The sequence below is a fragment of the Meriones unguiculatus genome, chromosome X (assembly GCF_030254825.1).
Source record: "Meriones unguiculatus strain TT.TT164.6M chromosome X, Bangor_MerUng_6.1, whole genome shotgun sequence".
NCBI classification, from domain to species: Eukaryota; Metazoa; Chordata; class Mammalia; order Rodentia; family Muridae; genus Meriones; species Meriones unguiculatus.
The window spans coordinates 67,765,820-67,783,715 of record NC_083369.1 but is presented as its reverse complement, the minus strand read 5'-3'; the positions used below and the strand labels follow the sequence as shown (position 1 = coordinate 67,783,715).

Sequence of the window (17,896 nt, the reverse complement as noted above, 5' to 3'; positions counted from 1 at the left end):
CTTGGTTGGAGTATCAGTTTCAGAAAACACCCCTGGGCCCAGATTTCTTGGTTTTGTTGGTCTCCTTGTGGAGCTCTTGTTCCCTGTAGGGTTTTCTAAATCCCCATTCTTTCATAAGATTCCCTGTACTCTGCCCAAAGTTTGGCTATGACTGTCAGCACCTGCTTCGATACCAGGAGCCTGTTGCTTCCGCTAGACTGGCCAGCCATGGGACTCCAGGGATCTACTCTTCTCTACTCTCCCAACCCGGGACTTACAGGCTGGAATCACACACAGTGTTTATGTGGGTCCTGGGGATCCAAACGTGGATCCCCACGCCTGTAGAGCAGGCACTTTGCCACCCGAGCCATCTCCACAACTCCCCCTATTCTCCCATTCTGAAGGGGTCTAAGGATAGGATTGGCATTTAAAAACACAACTTAAATGAAGTTGAGAATTTGTCTTTTGTGCTCTGTACAGAATTGTGCTGTTAATTTTATGAGAATTGCATTGACTCGTTGATTGCTTTTGGTACAGTGGCCATTTCCACTATGCCAAATACACAAATGAACTTCCAAGGTTGACAGAGTCTCTGTTCCAGGCTACCAAAAGATATGTGTGTGTGCATGCACACAGTCTACTGAAGCTCTCTCACTTGGAGCTATCATCAAGGGCACTTGTTTCTGTGTTGTTTTATTTATTTTTTTCTTAGCTCTTAAGATGAATCAGACTTTATTGCAGCATTTTCAACAAGATTTTCTCTTGTTTCTCTTCTTCCTTGTTCTTCCCTTCTCTCCCTCCTTTCATTGGGCACTCCACCTCCAGTAGCTTCCTTTCTACTTTCATGTGAAATTGAATAGTGTTTTTTCAGGTTCTGTAAAGAATACTGTGGAAATTTTGATGGGGACTGCATTGAATCTGTAGATTGCTTTTGGCAGGATGGCCATTTTTATTATGTTAATCCTACTAATCCTTGAACATAGAAGATCTTTCCATCTTCTGATTAGAAGGAGGGGAAGGATGAGAAACTGTGGTCAAGATGTAATAATATGAGAAAAGAATAAACTAAAGAAAAAATAAGAATTAGAAACCATCTGATTTAGAAGATTTGCTGGGACTGAGGAGGATGAATCAGTAGGTAAAGTTCTTGCCATGCAGGCATGAGAACCTGGGTTTAATCCACCATCCAGGAAAAAGTCATGACAGTGTGTGCCAGGGATGGAGACATAATAACAGGAGGATCTCAGGGGCTTGTTGGCCAGCCAACAGAGTCAACTTCGCAAGCCTCAGGGCACAATGAGAGACTCTATCTCAAAAAATAAGGTGATTGTGGAAGACACCAAACAGCAACCTCTAGTCTCCACAGATATGTATATATGCACAGATATACAAGTGAAACTCACACACACAGAGACAGAGAGACAAAGGTAGAGACAGAAAAAGAGACAGAGACAGAGGGAATTTGTCATTTAGTATTACAGATATTTGGTTTCTTGATTTATGGAATCCCTAAGTACCACCACTTTCTTACACATTATTTTTTTTTCTTGAGCCTGGGCTGGATCTAAGAAACCACTTTGGAAATGTACAGTGGGGTGACTACAAGTAATAATGCTATATTAGATGTTTGAAGTCACTGAGACTATATCTTCAATGCTCTCTTTTAGATGTATAAAGTGATAGATGCATTAATTAGTTTAACTCAAATATATATATAATATATGTGGCATCACATATGCTATACCTCTAAAAACATGCGATGTTTATTTGTCAATTATACCTTTCAAAAGCTGGATGATAAAGAAGAACGTGCAAGTTTCAGATAGGAAGATGCTGGCTTTTTCTTCTCTCACTCTGATTACATACAGTCACAGTGTTCTGAGCTGCCCTGGAACGAGAAGCATCAATAGACAACAAGAAACCAAACCCTTCAGTCCAATATGAGGTACTGAATCCTGCCCACAACTATGCAAGTGACCAAGACAAAGCCTAAGCCTTCACTTCCCACCACTGAAATCAAGGTGTTGGCTGAATTGTTTGAAGGCTCTAGCAAAAAGAAAAAAAAAAAAGTCATGTCTCTTTTTTTCACTTGTTTTATTTATTTTATTTTTTATAATTTTTATTTTTATATTAATTACAGTTTATTCACTTTGTATCCCAGCTGTAGCCCCCTCCCTCAATCCCTCCCAATCCCACCCTCCCCTCATCTCCTTCCTGCCCCTCTCCAAGTCCAGTGATAGGGGAGGTCCTCCTCCCCTTTCATCTGACCCTAGCTTATCAGGTCTCATCAAGACTGGCTGCAATGTCTCTTTTTCTGTCTCTAGAAACTCCCTGCTTTCTTTGGTTAACACCCCCTTCCTCTTTCACAGGTAAGAATAGCTGGCTGGGTCTCTCCTACCATGTCACCTTGGCGCTCCCTCTCTATCCTCCTTCACTAAAAAGTGATTATACAGGGCTCATCTAGATAATCTAGGGGGAAAAAACTCTGAGTTTCAAGAGTCCTCTAAGCAGCAGCCTTAATTTTATAGGTGACTTGCGTTTCTCCTTTTAGTGTGCTGCAGTATACTCACAGTTTCCAAAGATTAGATGGGGCATCATCAATGTTCTCACCAAAACTGTTAGCCTTGTGAAGTAACAGACACTTTTAATGAGTTCCTTTAAACCATTTCAGAAAGCACACATACGTCGAACTAGCATGTCCTTCAGAAAAGATATAGAACCTTTTGTTCTATAGCTATAATTTATTAATTTCATATGTTAAAAGCTGATTTTAAGCTGGCTGTGGTGGCACCTGTCTTTGGTCTCAGCACCAGGAGGCAGAGGCAGGAATATCTCTGTGAGTCGAGGTCATCCTGATTTACATGGAGAGTTGCAGGAGGCCAGGGTTGCTTAGTGAGCCCCTGTCTCCACTCAATGACAAACACAAGGCTGACTTTAAAGAAGCCATTATTCCTTATCCCAGACAATGTTTTGGTTTTGTTTCAGTGTAAGGGCTGGGAGGCAGGGACTATGGAAGCTCAGTACCCTATCACTAAGCTCTATAGCTCTACCCCTGCCATTGGAACTCTAAGCTAACATTCTTCTTTTAAGGTAAATTTTAATGAGTATGGATCACCCACCATGAGCTATCATGGCCCTTGAAGTACTTGAAGCTTCACAGAATACTTAAGGGGAGAGGCCCTAAATTATTATTTTCAATATTCAAAAAGTTGCAGATCTCATGACATTTTGTTCAAAACCTACTGTAGCCCATGGTCTGTGACCACAACCCAGCTGAGGAGTTTACCACCTATAATTAATAATGAGTCCCCTCTATGTCAGAATCCTCTTACAGTCTCAAGTGTGTCCTTTTCAGAAACCAGGACTCTTCGGCGCATCTGAGCCTCATGCCGTTTTAGATTGTTTTGAACCTAGTATCGTGCTGCCTTTTTGTTGTTGACAACACAGCCAGCACTCTGGCCTTGAAACCAAGCAGTTCATGGAACATGTGGGAAAACCACATTCCGAAAGACCCTGGAAGGAGAGGAATGGGTTTGGCATTTCTGCCCACATTATCTTTGTGTGTGTGTAGTCCATTTGCTTAATCCAGAAGAATGTAACAAAGAAAATCCAGAGATTTTAGAACTTAAAACATTTGTATGAAGCAACGTCATCACTACCAAAAATGGTATGCGCAACAGTTCTGTAAATCTCTGGCTTTTCTTTATTACATTTATTTGTTGAAGGTGTGTGTGCCTACGCACACATTGCATGACACCCAGAGGGAATGCTGAGAACAATTTGTGGGCGGCAGCTCTTTCCTTCCACCATCTGAATCACCAGATTTGAGTTGGCAGGCTGGGCTGCAAGGACCTGTGCCCACTCAGTGACCCCTGCTTCCAGAGTTTGATTTCATGTAACCTCACTCAGAGCCCATCCATGGAGGGGAGCTGGCTGCGGTGCGTTTGGTTTTTAGAGAGGCCTGAATAAGAAAATGAAGCCAGCTGTTGGCAAGAGGCTGACAGGAGATGTGAGGAAAAAATGTGAGGAATGAGAAATTTGCATGGGCTTTGAAAACTTCAAACATATTCCCACATGTTTGGAAGGCTCTAAAAGTGTGCGCAAGCCAATAAAAAGTGGACAAAGGATCGGGACAAATACTTTATTGTAGAAGATTTACATGTGACCAATACGCACATCGCCAGAGAATTCAACATCGTTACCCATTTGGGAAACACCACTGAAAAACCACAGGGAGATCTTGCTACAAACCTCCACAAGGACAAAGGAGGATAAATGGAACTAACAGCCGCTTGTTAAAAAGCCACATGCAAATTAGCACCACAAATCAGTCATACCACTCCTAGTAGAGAAATGAAACCTATATTCATACAAGAACTCACGCATGGTAGTAGCAGCCTTATTCGTCTTTAAATGCTGAAAACAACTCGGGTTTTTCTGAGGGGTAAAGGAATAAACACACCATCATCAGACCCCCAACTACAGGAAAACTTATGAGCAGTAAGACTGGGTGCACTAATACATTAAAAACTAGGTGAATCTCAAATGTTTCATGCTCAGTGAAATAAACCCATATCAAAAGGTTAACGACTGTATGGTTGTGTTTATATGTCATACTGGTCAAGGTAAACTATAGGAGCAGAGAGAAGAGGAGCAATTGGCAGAGGGCAGTTGTTAGAAAGTTTGATGACAAAGGGGCCACATGAGCGAACTTTGGAGAAGGACAGAACCTTTGCACATACTAATTTTGGTTGTGATGACGTTGCTTTGTACAAATGTTTCAAGTTCTAAAAACAGCCAGACCATGATTCAACATGCTGCAGGGTGATGGCCCTAAGTTTGAAGACAATCTGGTCTACAAAGTGAATGCCAGGCTAGCCGAAGCTGCACTGCAAGACCCAACTCCAAAAGAAAGATCGAGAAATGTCTAATGTATCTGTATACCTCATGATGGGAATTCACAGGTGCATATATGTGAAACACTTATAATGGGTACATTTTAGTATTTGTAAATTAGATCTCAAAAATGTTTACTTTAGAAATGGTTTGAGGACGGTGGTGATGCATGTCTTTAATCCCAGCACTTGAGAGGCAGAGACAGGCAGATCTCTGAGTTCCAAGGCCAGCCTGGTCTACAGAGAGAGTTCTAGGACAACCAGAGCTATACAGAGAAACCCTGTCTCAAAATAGAAAAAGAAAAAATCCCTCATTGAATGCCAACAGAGCCTCAGTAGGACAAGCAGCTTACAGGTGACTGTCAGCTTGAGGCTAGCTATAGAATGCAGTGTTGGATAATTTCATTTGGGAAAAAAATATACAGACATACCTTTCTGCTCTAAAGAACTTAGAGAAGAACCTTCAGTTGGACAAGAAAAAAAAATGTTTCATTCTGCTTGCTGATGGTTTTAGAGAATGAATAATAATAATAAAAATATACAATTCTTGAAGGAACCCATCTCCACTTCTTGAAAACGACAATGATTCACAGTGTAGCATATACCTACCTGCAGAGTACATGGGAATATGTGAGGTTTTTTTCACTTTAATTAAATGAGACCTTTGCATACAATATATGTTGTGGTTTTTGCACTCAAGATCTTCATATGTATATATTCGTATGTTCTATACATGAAGTGTGATCTAAAAAGTTAGACTGTCTGGCATTTTGTTGTCACAACATCATCTATTTAAACAGTCTTCTACTATTGAATATTTAGATGACTTACAGTTGTTTGTTATTACTAAACTGTACTACAGTAGAGAGCCCTGAGTATAATCTTTCTGCACTTCTCTCCCTCTGTGTGTCCCTTCAATCTTCCCCCTTCTTGTTTTTGATTTTTTTCAGTCCTGGTCATTGGACCCAGAGATTCACACATACTAAGCCAGCATTCTACTACTGAGCCACACCCCTGCCACCTTTTCTTGTATTTTAAGGTAGGATCTCACTGTATAGCTCAGGCTAGTCTCTAACTCACAATCCCTCTGCCTCACCTTCCTGGGTTTAGAGGTATGCAACAACCAACCAAATAAGATTTCTTTCTCACAGTGAATTGCCAGATCAACGAATTTGCACTTGTAGGTATGTGTGATTGGAGTTTAGAAAGCTGCTGCCAGGTTGCCTTCTAAAGAAGCAACTGCAGAGGTTAAAATGAGACATTACATGCATTTTCCATCTTCCTGTCTCTCAAAGCTTGCACTTCTGTCCTTCATAGGATCATGCTGATATCGAGTGGAAGTTTGCAAGAACAAAGCTCTGGATGAGTTACTTTGATGAAGGTGGCACCTTGCCACCTCCTTTCAACATTATACCCAGCCCCAAATCATTTCTCTATCTTGGCAACTGGCTCAACAACACCTTCTGTCCCAAAAGAGACCCTGATGGAAGACGAAGAAGGCACAACCTGAGAAGCTTCACAGTAAGACCAATTAAAACAAACAAACAACAAAAAAAAAATTATTTCTCTTTACACAAAACTGTTTTCCTCCTTTCCCTTCCTCATGATAATTCCTGTCTTAAACATCAGACAATCATTCCTGCTTTTGTTATTTTTCAGTCATGAGCGGATGTATCATTCTGCAGTCCTCACATTGATGAGTCGTTGAGGTGGGTGAATGGGTAGGGTGCCGGCCAACTGATGTAACCTTTCTGTCCATTTTGAATTACAGGAACGCCATGCTGATAGCCTGATACAAAATCAACATTATCAGGTACTACTTATGCACTGGGGCTAGACAGATGAGTTCTCAGCCAGCTCTGTGGAGTAGAAAGAAACTCACCTTTATCTGTGTCTAGACTTAACTTGGGTAGGGGCCCTGTGAGTAATGTAATTCACTCAAGACTGAAGTAACACATGAGGACAAAATCACCTGCCCTCTAAGCCTGTTTGTGTCCATTTACTGTTGCCTCAGCAGGCTCGGAGCCATTCAGATCTTAGAAAGCTATTGTCCTGGAGATTAAGGAGCAGCTATGTAGTTGCTCAGTCACTCAATGAGTAAATGAATACCTATTTCACATCAGTCACTAAGATACCCATTAGAGAAGTCATGTGGACATACAAGACAAAATCTTTGTGCCATTTAGAAACTTTTTATCTATAAGGGGTGGAAGATATTGCATCATTAAGACTATTAAAATTAGGTGAGCAGGAGGGTAAAACTTTCTGGAAAGAAAGACACATTTAGTGATGGGAATACATAGTAGCTAGGGAAGGGAGAACAAAAGGAAGTTCCTGGTAACTCCAGTAAAGTAAGATCTTCTATGAAGACACATGGGCCTCCTAAATTATAAACAAGACTTTTATCAGAGGAATAGGTTTGCATGCTTCTTGTGGTACCAGCCAGAAGAGAGCCAAGCACAAAAATATTTAAGACATTTATTGAAAGCAATCTTTGAAAATCACAGGTAAAAGACTACATCTAATCTTTTGGACCAAAAGAAATGCAGAGTAGGTGCTATCCCACCATACATGAAGCCCTGGGTTTGACCCCCAACACCACAAAAACTGAATGTGATGGAGGCCAGAGGATCGGAAGTTCAAGGTTATCCTCAGCTGTGTAACAAGGGCAAAGGCCACCTCAAGAAATCAATGTAGAAATATACTCTACATGGTTTAAAGGAAAGGAAACTCAACCTTATTCCACAAATGGATTCCCTAATTTTGTTCCTCTTAGTTGTAAATAACAATGAGAAGCACCAAGTACGGTGTGTCATAGGTGACCCTTCTCTCACTACACTTACTCCCAATGCTAATAATATTTTAAAATGGGGAAACCTAGGCAAGATTCATTGTCTTTATTTTCCACTTCAAGATCCTAACAAAAGGAAAACCAAAACCAATAACCAAAAAACAAACATTGCCTAGGCATCTCTGGGACTCCTCAGAGTTCATCAAATAGAAGTAGTAGTACCACAGTATCGAAATATCACTAAAGGCTTTGGAATCAGCCTGAAGTAGAACCAAAATCTAATGTTTCCATTTACTAGCAGTGTGACCCTGAAGAAGCCAGTTAACACTACTAAGCCTTGGCTTCTTCAATTGTAAACCAGGAATAATAAGGAAAGTTAAATTACAGGGTTCTGAAAGTCAGTGTACTAAAGAAGCTAGTCAAGAAGGAGGACCCTGGGTAAGATGCTCAATCCTCATTCAGAAAGGCAAGTGAGATGGACATTGGAAGAGGGAGAAAACAGAGAACAGGACAGGAGCTAACCACAGAAGGCCTCTGAAAGACTCTACCCAGCAGGGTGTTGAAGCAGATGCTGAGACCCATAGCCAAACTTTGGGCAGAGAATCTTATGAAAGAAGGGGGGAGAGATAGAAAGACCTGGAGGGTACAGGAGCTCCACAAGGAGAGCAATCGATCCAAAAAAATCTGGGCACAGGGATCTTTCTGAGACCACTACTCCAAACAAGGACCATGCATGGAGATAACATAGACCCCTTGCTCAGACGTAACCCATGAGAGCTCAGTGTCCAAGTGGTACTCTATTAAGGGGAACAGGGACTGCCTCTGACATGAACTCAGTGGCTGGCTCTTTGATCACCTCCCCCTGAGGGGGAAGCAGCCTTATCAGGCCACAGAGGAAGAAAATGCAGCCAGTCCTGATGAGACCTGATAGGGTAGGGTCAGAGGGAAGGGGAGGTCTTCCTCCCCTATCATTGGACTGGGGGAGGGACAGGGAGGAGATGAGGGAGGGCGAGTGAGATTGGGAGGGAATGCAGGAGGGGGCTACAGCTGGGATACAAAGTGAACAAACTCTATTCGATAAAAAAATAAATTAAAAAAAATTGGCTTGTGAAAAAAAAGAAAAAAATCAGTGTAGATGGTGCCTAGCATTCTGCCTGACATATTGTGTAAGTGGCCGTTATCATCAATACAATCCTTGCAACCATGAAAGGTCCTCCTGGGACCTTTCTTATCAAGGTGAAGTGTTGATCCTATGAAAAAATATCTTGATTGTAAAATTACTAGCTTACAAAAAAATTACTAGCTTATGTAGTGACTCTCCACTTCATGAAGAAAAAAACCCCTCACTTCACTAAAAAGTTTAATCCATCCCAGAGGAATGGATGTTGAATGAGCATTCAAGAGCTCTTGTACTTTCAGCACACACACACACACACACATACACACACACATACACACTCATTCACACACACACATACACACTCATTCACACATACACACACACAAATACATACACATACACACACATACACACACACGCACACACACCCATATGTAGACACACACACTGAATACATGCTTACCATAAGCATGTATTACTACACTTACTCCCAATGCTAATAATATTTTAAAATGGGGAAACCTAGGCAAGATTCATTGTCTTTATTTTCCACTTCAAGATCCTAACAAAATCCTTAGTCACGAGTGGAAATTCTTTCCTTGGGGCAGATTTTTACCATAGTCATGAGTGGAAATTCTTTCCTTGGGGCAGATTCTTTCCTTGGGGTACCAACACACTCAGCCACCAAAATTCAGAGATGCAGTGGTTCATCAACCCAATGATTTCCTATTGCAAAAATGATAAAAGCAAATTTTCTAAGCAAGTTCCTTGTTTACCTGACAGCCTGAAAAGGAAACTGAATATCTCTTCATGGGTTTTTAATTCCAGGAGGTTATCAGGAATTTAGTCAAGAGGTATGTGGCTGCAATGATAAGAAACTCCAAAACAAACGAGGGGCTAACAGAAGAAAATTTTAAGGTAATTTAATCATGAAGTGGGTAAATCTCCCAATCTCTCTGTCTCGCTGTCTTTGTCTCTCTTTCTCTCCCTTTCCCTCTTTCTCTCTTTCCCTCTCTCTCTCTCTCTCTCTCTCTCTCTCTCTCTCTCTCTCTCCTCCCTCTCTCTCCCCTCCCACTCTCTCTGCAAGAGTTTCCCCCTGTCCACAGAGCTACATTAAAGTTCTAATTCCTCATTTCTTGCTGTAATTTAATCTTCATCGTCTGAGAATTTTCTAATTATAGAATTCCATCTTTCCTATAGTGCAGAAAAATCAATTAAAATTCTTATTATTTTTTTTTAAATTATTCTCTTTAGTTGAGCAGTAGTGGTGCAAACCCTTAAGCCCAGCACTTGGGAGGCAGCGGCAGGCAGATCTCTGAGTTTGAGACCAGCCTGGTCTACAGAGCGAGTTCCAGAACAACCAAGGCATCACCAAGAAACCCTGTGTCTTGGAAAAAAAAAAAAAGAGCCTTTAAAAATTACTCTTAGTTATAATTAAAGTTTTGAAAAAAATTGAGTTGATCTTTATTGGTTATTCTGCCTGCCTGTGTACTGCCTGTGGGTGTCAGCATCCCCTGGGCGTGGAGTTACAGATGGTTGTGAGCCACCATGTGGGCAATGAGAGCTGAGCCCAGACAAACTCGGTGCCCTTAATCACTGAGTCATTACTGCTGCCCCTGCAACTCTTACTCTGTCTTAGAGTTATCTGCCATCCAGCAGGTAGAAACATGTTTTTCCCTTTCTACAATAAAAAAGAAAAAAAAGTGTCTGTAATTGAAAAAAAAAAATTATGTTCCTTTCCCCCTTCCCTTTTCTCCCTCTGGCTCCTCCAAGCTCTGCTCCCTCATCTCTCTCCCATATCTCCCCACTCTCAATAGCTTCTTTTTCTTTGTTTTCTATTGTTTTATGTGTGTGTGCATGCATGTACACATACATACATGTGTAAATGTATGTAAATACAACTTGTTCGAGTCTGTTTTTATCATTCGTATGTATATGGCTTCAGGGATGTCCACTCTGGACTTGACAGACAACTGGGGGAAGGTGGTCCCTGGGAGAGGTTACTCGCTGTCCTCCAGCCACCACTGTCACCTGTGGCTCTGTGTCTAGGGCCGGTAGGCTTTTACCAATGCCGTCACAATCGGTTTTTTGAGCAGAATGAACCCATCCTGCACATCCTTTTTGAAATAATGTATTCTCAGTGCGAAAATGACATGCCTAATTGATATAGCAAGAATGTCTGGCTAAGGGGTAAGGTGGCCAGCAGAAAAGTCCTGGAGACCCAAAGGCCTTCTTTAAAAGATGCTTAGTAAAGTCCAAAATGCGCATTATTAAATTTCAATTCTTATGATTCTTGGTATCAACCTAAAAGAGTGAGTCACACATAGGGACAGTCAGGTCTTCAGGGCCCACTTGGCTGTCTGGAAATGTTTTAAGTGTCACACTGCCATCTGGTGGGCACAGAGTGAGGCGCTACTAACCATGTACTAACTACAATTACCAAGATAGCTTTCCATTACATAGAACCATTTTGCCTGACAGATCAGTGAAGCCTGGTATAAGAAACCCTACCCCGGGATGCGTGATGCATGAACATAGAGAAGCACAGTAATATATCCCTGAGAGGCACACCGAAATTCTGTTATTTAATCCACAGAGAGGACTCATCTGCTGAGGACTGAGGCGCCAATCCCTTTGCTAAGTTAGTATTGGGCATCTGTCCCTGAGAAAAGGGGGCGCCCGGGGGAAGAGGTAGCTGGAAGAAATGAGAAGGGATGGATGGAGAGGGATCGACACCTCATTTCCTCAGTTTCCTTCCTGGGTCCTAAAGGTCTTCTCTTCTTCAGTTGTCCTTTTCCTTACAGATACTCGTAAGAGCCATTTTTAAAAGTCTGTGCAGATGGCTGTTTGGCCTCTATGAATATTTACCCACCTGTATGTATGGGCACCCCGTGATCTGGCATAGGAGGAGGACAGAACAGGGTGTCGGGACCTCTAGAACTAGGGTCACAAACAGGTGTGGGGTTCCCCATGGGATTGAACCCAGGTCGGCTGAGAGATCAGCCCATACCCCTGACCACTGAGCCATTCCTCCATGCCAGTCATCACTTAATGAGGGATGAACTTCTTCTTCTCCTGGCCCAGAGGTTCTGAAACCAATCTTACCCACTGCACAGTTGTTCCAGTCACAACTGGAGAGTCTTTCTGTTCTCGACTCCTGGAAGAGGTTGGAAGTACAATGTGTGTTTTATGATTTATTACTACTTAGAACTTAGCTTGTTCAGACTTCCAAGTGCCTTCTTTTTTAAGATTTATTTATTATTTATACAACATTCTTTATTATTTATTTATATATACTATTTATATGTATATATTATATTATATATATTTTATATAAATATATTATAATGTATAAATATATATTTATATTATTTATTTATATACATATATACAACATTATTTATTATATATACAACACCAGATCTTATGAGCCACCATGTGGTTGCTGGGAATTGAACTCAGGACCTTTGGAAGAACAGTGAGTGTAATTAACCTCTGAGCCCCGAAGTGCCTTCTTTAGAGATTCCTTTTCTCATGAAAAATGTCTCCTTTCTTTCGCTAGGAACTAAAGCAGGACATCTCCAGCTTTCGATACGAAGTCCTTGACCTCTTAGGAAATAGAAAACAGCCAAGAAGAAGCCTTTCCACCAGCAGTGCTGACCTTTCTCAAAGGGACGACACCCATGATGGTAGTGGGGGGGCTCGAGCCAAATCGAAGAGCGTCTCCTTCAATTTGGGCTGCAAGAAAAAGTCCACCCAGGGAGCACCCCTCGTCAGAACCGTGCCAAGAGCCAGCAGTGCTCAAGGAAAGCAGAGGGCCGAGGCATCAGGCAGACGTCCCTTCATGGGTCCCTCCTTCAAGAAACTGGGTTTCCTGTTCTCCAAGTTTAATGGTCATTCGTCTGAACCTAGTTCAGAGCCCATGTACACGATCTCTGATGGGATCGCCCAGCAGCATCACATGTGGCGGGACGTCAGCTATCCCCAGATGGAGACAGGGCAGGCCGAGGCCTGTTCCCGAAGTGCAATGGACCTCAGTGGGGTAGAGTTGGGTGAGATCCGGGGTGCTGCTCGGAGCAGCGAGTGCCCTCTGGCCTGCTCCAGCTCTCTCCACTGCGCGTCCAGCATCTGCTCCTCCAACTCTAAACTCTTGGACTCGTCAGAGGATGTCTTTGAAACTTGGGGAGAGGCCTGTGACTTGCTCATGCACAAATGGGGTGATGGACAGGAAGAACAAGTCACCACCCGGCTCTAAGTCCACTCTCCGCCATCTGTTTTGGAAGTCGAGAGAAAAATGTGCAATTTTCCTGCTCTTAGAGGTGACCCCCAAATAGGGTTCCCTCGCTGGCCCTGTCCAAGCAGGGAAGCTCCTCTCATTTTCAGTCTTTTCTAGTCACGTTCTTCGTGTTCTGTTTGACCGTTGTGATCATTTGCCTTTTTATACCTAGACGTACGAAATACATCTGGAACCCAGCTGAGGGAGCACTGCCCCTCGTCAGCAGAGGGGCAGTCGGGTGCTCAAGCCCCTTGTCTCGCCCTCCTCACTCCTGCCTCCGTGAAGCTCCAGGTGCCACTCGGCTATCCCAGCTGCCGCACAGGGTCCTGACCCCACAGAGACGGCCAGCAGGCCCTGCCAGCCATCAGTTGCTCTTCAGTGCCACATGCTGCCTATGCTGTCTCAGCGAAAAGCAGTTAAAGGGGGGCCCGACTCCAAAAACTTGTCAGCTTGTGGTTCCTAGGTAGAACTGGCCTTTCTCTTCCGTGTTTAAACACCTACAGCTTCTGATTGTGGTGATTGTGGAGGTTTTTGTTTCTTAATGACGTGGTAGTTTTGTTTTTTGTTTTTTTAAATGTGTGCCAATGAAATATTTACTCTACAGTGCGTGTCAGAGCTAATAAGTTAGCTGATCTTCTTCCCTGTGTTTCTATACTTTGGTTAGCTTACTGTATTTTAAATTTTGAGAGTCACTACATCTCACACATTGGCAAGAAAATATAAGTAGCTGGTACCTTTATAGGGTCCTATCTGCTGTGGATAGTTTTAATCATCAGCGATATAAAGGCATTTCTAAGATTAAAGACTGCATTTGAAATACTTTATAACAGAAAAATGGCATTTTACTGCAGTATTTAAATTTAAGGGGAAAAAAGGAGCACCTCAATTTATTTAATTGCTTTCTGGAGAGAAACTGCAACAGATACAGTTTTAGGTTCAGAAAACCTAATTCAGATTGCAGCTGCAATGTCCACTGGGGAGAGTGGAAAGCGCATGTGTGAACTGTTAGCTATAGAATATACTAATCCATCCTAGTGGATTTGGAAAGTGATACTTCTGTTCCAAATTCTGCCTTCAAAGAAAGTTACATGTATACATCCACACTCGTTCCCACAGTCCCAGGTTACTTAATCAGAACCCAAATTAAAAGTGAAGCTAGGATGCATAGGGTATTCACTTTAGAATGGAGAACCAGCAACCAATAGCCAAGCTAACAGTTTTATGAACAGACACTTGGCTTGTGGTGAATAACAACATATACGGAGGAAAACTACACAACTTGGGTGGGCATCACCTGTTCTTAAAGGCCAACACCAAGATGAATCCATTTATGTTCTTATGTGTAATGTCTGCTGGATGTGAAAGGAGGACTTGTTAAAGAATATAGACGTGGCTATAAATTTGCTTTGGACAGTGTAGTTTATGTTGAGCTGATTTTCCTTCTCTGTCCCTAGCACTGGTGAGTGATGGTAAACGTGTTTCACGTGGAGACAAGCCAAATTAGGGGCAAGACAAGCCAAGTTAGGTGCTCTGGGTATAATTCAAATACTCAGAAGAAAGAATTAAGACAGGAAGATACATCCGCACCCATTAGGCAGGGGTTTGATTCCAAATAATCTTGTCTGAAGTGCTCACTGATTCAAAGGCAACTGCTGCCCCACCTTACTAAGAGTGACTATCACAAAGAACTCTGACACTAGAAGATTACTTTCTAGAAGGAAGCATCCTAAAGTCACAATTCCAAACTGTGAAATTTATTCTTAATATTAAATGAACCTTCAGTTTGGTAATGGTGGCGCACACCTTTAATCCCAGCACTTTCCAGGCAGAGGCAGGTAGATCTCTGAGTTTGAGGCCAGCCTGATCTACAGAGAGAGAAAGTTCCAAGACAGCCAGGGCTACACTGCATAGAAAATAAGTAAATATAAAATAAAAAATAATGGACATAAACTGCAATCCTAGCTCACAGTGGCACCAACAGAGTCGACATACAACATATAGTCAAAACATTTCTCTCACCAATATGCCAACTATTGACAATTTATAACTGTTCTAGTGGTCAGAAAACAGAGTAGCAAGCCATGAAGTCATGCTCCAAAGCATTCTTCTCACAGTTTTTTTCTGGAGAGAGAGGAAGGGCATATTACAATAGCCAATCTTTGCTATTGAAAGACACAAGTGCAATATTTTATGGGAACACATTACATTCCTGATCTCCTCAGTGTTATCACCTTTGTGACTTGGGTTTAGGACTTAACTAGCTATGCTGAGGCCACATTTAGGAGGAAGGCTGTAATTAAACAATGTTTGCCCTAAGTTTCATATTAGTGATAGCAACATACTTGGGAAGGAAAATTTAAAGTGCTTTTCATGACCTCTAGAACCAATGGCACTAAAATCAAGGTCAATGTGGGTTTGCAAGAGCAAGAAGAGTTCTAAGCCAGGGTCATCAAACACATTAGTTTACTTCATGTTACAGGGAATATAATATCATAAAGCATTAATTTTAGATTTAACTATTTGAATCCCCCCCTTTAAACCTGAAATGGACATGTCCTCTTATTTCAATGATACAACAGTAACAGGTCTTGTCCAAGATCATTTCAGTTGAGATAAGATTAAATACAGCTTTCTCTAGGAAAAATACATGGACTTTTTATTTCTTTTCATGTACATACTAGAGGTAATATTCAAGAAGAAAGAAATATTGTAATTGCTTACAGATTTTATTTCTTCAAGATTTTACAAAATGGGCATAGGGAATTTCTTTCTAATCAAAGCAGTGAATGTAATTTGGACTTACAGTTGATAGGCGAGAGAAAAAACTGGAAAACAGAAACTATGCTTAATTTTTTTTCAGTGTAGTCCCTTGCAAATCAATACACAAAAAAATGTTTGTCAAAATGAAGGCTGAAGTTCTATCTCCTGAGTTTAATGTATGAAAGGGGAATTTGTGGTGTTTGTGCAAATGGCATTTTGGCTCTATAGATTATTTTAAAGCTAAAATCCTGAGTGATGATGACTTTTATTTAACCACTTCCAGCAAGAAGTGCAAAGTTAGTGTTACCCTGAAATGTGTGAAAAAAATCTTGTATACTAATTTTGTGTGTTTTAGCTTTAGTATAAAGAAAAATAAAGCATTTACTTCCCCTCCTACAAAATGTATGGCTATTTAGAAATAAGGTGTTTTGTTCTTCATTTTCCAATGTAACCGTTTGTGCCTATTAGTAAATGCTGATGGGCAGCATTGGGTGTCAAACTACAATTTAGTCAGCAGAAACACTAACAGGAGACCACTGTAGTTCAAACTATTTTGAAAAGTATGACTGAGAATCAACATTATTTGAATTTTTGCAGTTTCTATGTAAAAAGCCACTAGTATTAAGTGCTGAAACGGTAAAAGCTAAAATGGTTCACATACCCCCATCAATTTCAACTACAAATTTGAACTATGTACTTCACAAAAGTAGATTTACACAGAGCTAGTGACTATTCTTGATAAGGATAGAATTGTAAGAACTCAATTAACCAACCCCCCACCCTCTAGATGTCTTTGCAAGATCTATAATAGATCTTACGACACCCACTCTAAAATCTTGTATTTTCAGTATTTCAGACTTCCTAATTGAAAAAAAAATCGAGCAATATATTGTAGTCATGTTTCCCCCTTGCCCAATTGCTTTCAGCTCCTCCCTAGCCCCCTACCCACCTACTTTATATTCTCTCTGTCTTTAAACCAAACAAAGAAAAGACAGTCAAAATAGAAACATTAAAACTCTGAACTCTTACTAACTTCAGAAGCAAGCACCTTCTTCTCCCCATGACCAGTTATAAAAAAATTTTTTTCTAGCACAAGGCAAAAGTAGAGAATAATATAGTGGACCTAAGCCTTAAGGATTCCTCACTGCAAAGTACTTTAAGCACACAGTAGTTACTTAAGTTCATGAAACTACATTTTCCACATGTTCCTAACAAGTCCTATAAGGAAAACTGCTTCTGACAGTTCAGCTAAAAGACATGTATTCTAAATGAAGTTGCTTCTACTGAAATTCAATATTCTATAATCTAGGGGTAGCTAGGCGATGCTTTCACTACATTAGTTCTCTTGCACTCAAACTTTTACTGTAAGCGGGAATATAAAATGTTTCAAAAATGTGTCATGAACAATGGGCTAACTCTGTCCCACATTTAGCAAAGCCTAGATTCAGTCCAAGCTATATCACCCTCCCCAATGGACCATTTTGTTATTCATGTACATTTACATCTGAATTAAGTTTTGAAAGTCAAGTATTCACATTAAAATATAATTTGTTTATGTTTCATTTCTGAAGATGATTAAATGGCTATGCTTTGATTATAGATGCTAAGGAAATGAAACGTGTTTTAAATTCACAAGTCTTGAATGTCAACAGTACAATAGATTCAATATTTTCATGGGCTCTTAATCAAGGCAGAGAACCACCATTAGCTTTGAGAATAAATATGCACAGCTTAAATTGAATTCTTTCTCTTGCTATGGAAATTGCTTAGATCTCTACCTTTAGTATAACCAAATTTTATCAAAAAAGGAGTTTATCTCCCCGTAATACATTGAAATGGCTATTTGGTTAACAATACAGGAAAGGCAGGACTAACTTTCACAGTGTCAGTGACAACTCAACAGGCAATATGTAAAAAGTGAAGCTTGAGAGCTCCATCAGCAAAGTGCTTGCCACAGAGGCTTCAGGATCCAAATTGGATTCTCAAGCAAAAGAGCCAGGTATGGTTATGTACATTTCCATTTCCAGTCCTAGAATCAAGGCAGAGGTCCATGGCTGCTTCCGGCTTGCTGGCCA

General features: G+C 41.0%; 1 protein-coding gene across 3 annotated transcripts in view; it reads left to right on the top strand.

Annotated features, from left to right (window-relative positions):
* The window catches only part of Trpc5 (transient receptor potential cation channel subfamily C member 5), a 352,275-nt gene extending 338,506 nt beyond the window's left edge, over positions 1-13,769 (top strand). For all 3 annotated transcript variants that reach the window (XM_060374438.1, XM_060374437.1, XM_060374439.1), the window contains 4 exons: positions 6,192-6,395; positions 6,646-6,687; positions 9,614-9,703; positions 12,348-13,769. In XM_060374438.1, the coding sequence (XP_060230421.1) occupies positions 6,192-6,395; positions 6,646-6,687; positions 9,614-9,703; positions 12,348-13,040 (1,029 nt within the window). In that variant the 3' untranslated portion in view covers positions 13,041-13,769. The remainder of the gene's footprint in view (positions 1-6,191; positions 6,396-6,645; positions 6,688-9,613; positions 9,704-12,347) is intronic.
* The last annotated feature ends 4,127 nt before the right edge of the window (positions 13,770-17,896 follow it).